This window comes from Pseudophryne corroboree, chromosome 9, assembly GCF_028390025.1.
Source record: "Pseudophryne corroboree isolate aPseCor3 chromosome 9, aPseCor3.hap2, whole genome shotgun sequence".
Taxonomy (NCBI): Eukaryota; Metazoa; Chordata; class Amphibia; order Anura; family Myobatrachidae; genus Pseudophryne; species Pseudophryne corroboree.
In genome coordinates, this window is record NC_086452.1 from 7,902,410 (window position 1) to 7,908,723 (window position 6,314).

Here is a 6,314-nt window from a genome sequence, read left to right on the forward strand (position 1 = left end):
TCCGTCTGCGGGGAAAGGATAGGAAAACAAACATTGTTTTATACCTGAAATTGTGTATGCGGGTGTCTGCAGGCCGCCTACCGGAGCCTGCCCAGCTCATCCGAAACTGGACCATTTCGTCATCGGCGCCGAACCCTGATGGACCTGAAGTGTCCGCCTTCTTTATCTGCAGTATCAGACGAACTGCTGTATAATGCACCTGGATATTCTGAGACACTGGTTCAGACTGCACCGAAACCAGACATCCTCCGTATCCTGGACATCTCTCGCCTCCTCCCAGAGGGGCCTTTCCACTGCCTAGTCGTGTAACATGGGAGGTTAGCAAGGTTCTTTTAGAAACCTGGAGAGGTGAAATGACGTACAAGGTCTCTGGTTAATAGTGACATTACCTGCGTAATCTGAGCTGTTCAAATAGGAGTGTCCTGCAGGTGCGTGGAGGGCTAAGCAGATGGCTCCACCGCATACTTCACACCTAAGAGGGAATTCTTTGACTATCCCAGGTGAGACAAACGAAAGGAGAAAAGGTGGGTTAAATAAACACAGCGCTATGTAAGGTCTGCACTATAATGTGTAGAGACCTACACAATTCCATATAAACTTTCTAGTGAACCCGGAGCGCTGCGCTGTTCTACTGACTGTCTGTGCTCTGTTGGGATTCAAAACCCCGGTCCCCCTGTTGAGATACCCGCTACTAGCGTACTGAGCCGCAACGCTAAAAGTATCTGTTGTGGTACTTGAACCCAGGCCTCTGTGGTTGGGTGTTTAGGGGATTAGTGTGCTGAGCCACACTGTTTTATATATATACACATTCCCCAAATTGCCAATAGCATTAGTACCCAGTGACACCAAGGAATAATAAAGGGAAGGCAACACCCCGCCCTGTATGTAGCGTACCGCTAATTAAGGTGCACCAGATGTTTTCGGAGGTTCCGCTGGCTTTTCAAAATGGTGGCCAGCCTGCGAGAAGAAATGGGGGAAAGTGTTATGTGGCAAGGCGGGGCCTTTTGTCGTTATAAAACATTGCGGAAGTGGTTTGTTTTACCCCCTATATCTGGCATTGTATGCATATATATCTAAATATATATATATACACATATATACATACACCCGCACACATACAAATATCTATATACACAAACAAACACCCAACAGGGTAGATAAATACTGTGTGAAAAACTGTTATTGCACACTAGATTTAAATCCTTAATGAGCTGATCCCCAGCTCCTGTTATATAACAGGCTCCCTGATCTACAGCCTGTATGGAATGCCAGGCAGAGGACTCTCATGCATGAAGGAATGGCTGCCAAAGTGAGATATACACAATATCTTATCTCCCTGCACAGAAAGCTAAAATCCCCCTCTGTGACCATGAGCGCTGGGAGCCGCCGCCGGGAGCCCGCTGAGCAAGCGGGAATGTCAGCCTCACCTTTTAAATGTGCTGGAGCGACCGGGGAGCGGAGGTACTGGAGCGGCCGGGGAGCGGAGGTACTGGAGCGGAAGTGCTGGAGAGGCCGGAGTACGCGCTGCTGTAGCGGCCGGGGACTTGTACACGCTGCTGCAGCTGCTGTGGCCGGGGGACGGAGTGAGCCTACAGCGCGGGAGTTAGCTCCGCCCCCCCCCCCGCTCCGGCGCCAATTTCAAAAATGAAACCCGCTGTACATGAAGCGGGAAGCGCCTGTATCTCCCCGGCCGCCTGTATGCTGCGGCCGGGGAGCGGAGAGTGCTTAGCGCCGAACGGAGCGGGAGTTAGCTCCGCCCCCTCCACTATTGGCGCCCAATTCAAACTTTTTTTTTTGTGTGTGTAAAAATAAGCTCTGCATAACCGGCTGCCTGTATACTGCAGCCGGGGAGTGGAGATCGCTGAGCCCGTTTACAGAGCGGGCTGAAGCTCCCATCTAAAACCCCAAATGCGCCCTTTATACGCTCCGGTATAGGGGGTCACATATGCAAACATTAAAACAGACAGTGTAAAATAATAAATCATGGAAGGAGGGGGGGGGGGGAGAGGGGAGAGATTGTACTCACCGCTGTCCTTCCCGATACACGCCGCACTTAGCAGTGTTACACTGCTCGACAGAGCGGCCCCGACACGCGCCGCACGCAGCGGTGTCCGGCCCCTTATACTCACCGCTGCCATGCTGCCGGAATCTTCTGCTGGATGGAGTGGCCCCGACACGCGCCGCACGCAGCGGTGTCCGGCCAACTCAGGAGAGCTCAGTGTCTCCCTCAGCCGGGGCCCATCCCGAGCCGCACGCAGCTGCGATGGGACCCCGCCGGCAGCTCCCACGGTGCAGACTGGCAGTGGCAGAGCTGCCAGTCTGTGAGTGTAAGAAAGAAAAATAAAATAATAAAGAAAAAAGAAAAATTTCTTCAGCTAAACCCAAGTGACCAGCTCACATCGGGCACTAACTAAGACTGGCTTGGAGGGGAGATAGTAGGGGAGGAGCTAGCCACAGTGTGAGAATTTTAAAGTGCCAGCTCCCATTTACTGCCTACTATTTCCCCATTGTAACTACACTCTAGTGGCCCCTAGTGGATGAAGGAGAAATATATATATATATATATATATATATATATATATACATAGACCCTGTCTAAGGTGCCCTGGGCCTCCTGAAGGCTTAATCCAGCCCTGGTCTAGCAGTTCTTGCGCACCCTGGGTAGATTGCCTGTAGCATTACAGCAGCAATCGGTCCTGAAGTTCCCACTTAAGGACCATACACATTAGACAATGTCGCTCTGTGAGTGACGTCGTCTAATGTTTCCTTCTCCTGGGCCGGCCGGTCGGCGGCTGACTGTACACACTGAGTGATATGACAGCTCATATCACTCAGTGACGTCATGCCTCTGCCAGCCCTGCATGCAGGTCGTGGATGACAGTCCAGATCCTGCATGCATGCCCTACCGACAGCAACGATTGTTGCCGACCCGCGGGGCCGCGCATCGGTTGTCGCTGGCAGCATACACATTTGACGATAAAATGAGCGACGTCGCCCCGGGGGAGGGGGAAAATGAGCAACGTCGCTAATTTTATCGTTGTGTATGGACCTTAAGAGTCAGCTGGATGGGATGTCCTAACAGTAACATGCGATAAAACCTGTTTCCTGGGCTTTACCACATTTCCTGTATGTATTAAGCCTTTTGGGGGGGGGGGGGGGGGGGGGTTGCAGCAGGCTGAAATTTTGCCTAGGATTCTGAGAAACCTTGCTCCGGCCCTGGCTCTGTCAGTCCCTCCATTGGTTACCGGTATTCTACCGTATTCAATCTAAAATACTGTTACTCACACACAAGGCCATTAACCAAACTGCACCAACGTACATCTCTTATCTCATAATATCTCCCAACCCGACCTCTCCGCTCTGCACAAGATCTACGTCTCTCATCCACACGCATTACTTGTTCACACTCAAAATTACAGGACTTTATCCGGGCTTCACCCACTCTGTGGAATGCCCTCCCACGCACAGTAAGACTCGCCTCTAGTTTCCAAACCTTTAAATGTTCCCTGAAAACTCACCTCTTCAGACAAGCCTATCACATTCCAGACCCACCCACATAACCTTCAGTGCTTCCCTATCTAATTACATCCTCTGTAGAGTATTCATAACATCACATATCTTGTCTTTCTTTAGTCTCACACCCTCCTGACACTTGGATAACTTTGTGGGGTATCATCATACAACCCATTAAGAACCTAGCAATCTGGTGGACCATTATGTGACAGGTAGCATCAATCCTTGTGTATCTATGCCTATTTCCCTATAGATTGTAAGCTGTGAGCAGGGCCCTCCTACCTCTATGTCTGTTATTACACAGTTTTGTTCTATTACCGTTGTTGTAGTTGTAAAGCGCAATGGAATATGCTGCTATATCAGAAACAATAATAAATAACTAAATAATACACTATGCCCATGATCCCTTGCGCCGCGCCTGTGCACGTCTATAGGTACAGCGGCTGACACGTCACACGTCTATTTGCATACACTCCCCGCCCATCTGACGCCGGCGCGCCGCCTGACGTCATGTCCGCCCCTGCGCCTGCTTAGGAAGCCCCGTGGCTGAGCTCGAGCCTCTTTTTCCCCCGGCAGCCCAAGATGGCGGACATCCAGGTGAGGGCTCCGGAGCGGCGGGAGACCTGATCCCCCCCCCCCTCACCAGGGGTACTGGCGGCGGGGGACGTGCCACAGGGCGGCCGGGAGGGTGCGGGGGCTCCGGGGCGGTGTCTGTTTGTGCGGGCCTCGGCCTGGGGTGCGGGGACGGCGCCGCGTGTAGGCCGCACATGTGTGACCGTCACTGTACTGTATGTGCCCAGTGTCCCGACCTTACCCGCGCTGTACTGTGTGCCCACCTTGACCCGCGCTGTACTGTGTGCCCAATGTCCCGGCCTTACCCGCACTGTACTGTATGTGCCCGTCCTATCCCGCATAGCTGTGTGCCCAGTGTCCCGGCATCTTCCCCACACAGTGCTGTGCCCACCCTAACCCTCACTGTACTGTATGTGCCCAGTGTCCCAGCCTCTTCCCCACACAGTGCTGTACCCCCTGTGCCCACACAAACACTCACTGTACTGTATGTACCCGTCCTATCCTGCATAGATGTGTGCCCAATGTCCTGGCCTCTTACCCCCACTGTGCAGTGCCCACCCTGACCCACACTGTACTGTGCCCAGCTGCTGTACCCCATGTGCCCACCCTCACTGTACTGTATGTGCCCGGCCTATCCCGCATGTGTGCCCAACGCCCCGGCCTTACCCACACTGTGCTGTACCCCCCTGGGCCCACCCTAACCTGCGATGTACTGTGCCCACCCTGACCCGCACTGTATTGTGTGCTCAGCTGCTGTACCCCATGTGCCCACCCTCACTGTACTGTATGTGCCTGGCCTATCCTGCATATGTGTGCCCAATGCCCTGGCCCTACCCACACTGTGCTGTGCCGACCCTAACCCTCACTGTGCTGTATGTGCCTAGCCTGTGCCAGTCCTACTCCGCATAGCTGTGTGCCCAATGTCCTGACCTGCGCTGTACTGTGCCCGTCCTGACCTGCGCTGTACTGTGCCCGTCCTGACCTGCGCTGTACTGTGCCCGTCCTGACCTGCGCTGTACTGTGCCCGTCCTGACCCGCGCTGTAGTGTGCCCGTCCTGACCCGCGCTGTACTGTGCCCGTCCCATATGTGCTTTTCTAACACTGGTTCTACTGATGTGTCCAATGGATCCTTCATAACCCACCTGCTTTATACCCTGCTGCTGTACCACATGTGCCCAATGTACCCGGCCTGTCAGCCGCACTGTGGTGTACCCCATGTGCTCCTCTAGCACAGGCTCTAATGTCATGTGCTCTGCTTATGCACACCTTACCCCGCCTGTGCTGTGTGCCCTATATACCCGGCCTCTCACCCACACTGTATTTCTTGTGCCAGCCTCTCCCATCTAACCTGCACTGCCCTATCTGTGCCCCCTGCTGTGCCATGTGGTGTTCTGGTGCCCATCTGTGGCAAGCTACGTGTGGTTATGGCATAGTGATCACCCGCTGCACAGCATCGTGCAGGAGCCTGTTGCGCTGTCCCACCTATACAGTTCCATGTGTATACCAGTCATACTACCTCTATAGGGAGCTCGTGCCCTGTCACCTCTTCATGTATTGTCCCTTATGTGGTGTCTCTGCTCTTACAGACGGAGAGGGCCTATCAGAAGCAGCCCACCATCTTCCAGAACAAGAAGCGTGTGCTTCTAGGAGAGACTGCCAAAGAGAAACTACCGCGCTACTACAAGAACATCGGTCTGGGATTCAAGACCCCGAGAGAGGTAATTACTGCTGCCCCTCCACGGAGGCCTACTGCCGTTCAGAATAATGTACGGTGGCGGATGATCGGGCACGTGTAACCATTTCCGTCTTATCATTCGGATGATGAGGCCGTGTCGGCTGTAGTTCTCCCTTACAATGATAGTCTCAATTTTGCACAGTGTTTCAGAAATTCCCATGCGCTAAGTGTAACGGGTTGGGTACGGTGTCCCGGTGGTCAGAATGCCGGCAGGTGGCCAACGGAACAAAGCCCCTTGCAAGCTCGCCACAAGTTCTATTCCCACTCCATGGGTGTTGTGGACACACAGGAGTGGAAATAGCTGTGGCGGAGCTGCCGGCGGGCGGGATTGCGGTGTCAGTATTTTGACAGTCGGGATTCCAGCTACATCCCAGTGTAACACTAGATGTTTTCATACACCTGTTATTTTTGTGCCATTTAGTGCGAGGTGCCTAGTGCGATGCGCAAGCCGGATTCCTGCGCTGCAGTTTTACTTTCCTGCCTGTCTTAGTTT

At 53.3% G+C, this 6,314-nt stretch overlaps 1 protein-coding gene across 1 annotated transcript in view; it reads left to right on the forward strand.

Moving 5' to 3' along the window:
- The first annotated feature begins 4,001 nt into the window (after window positions 1-4,001).
- Window positions 4,002-6,314, forward strand: part of RPS11 (ribosomal protein S11) — a 35,309-nt gene continuing 32,996 nt past the window's right edge. Inside the window, exons 1-2 of the mRNA XM_063938931.1 lie at window positions 4,002-4,110; window positions 5,673-5,804. Of these exons, the coding sequence (XP_063795001.1) occupies window positions 4,096-4,110; window positions 5,673-5,804 (147 nt within the window). The 5' untranslated portion in view covers window positions 4,002-4,095. The remainder of the gene's footprint in view (window positions 4,111-5,672; window positions 5,805-6,314) is intronic.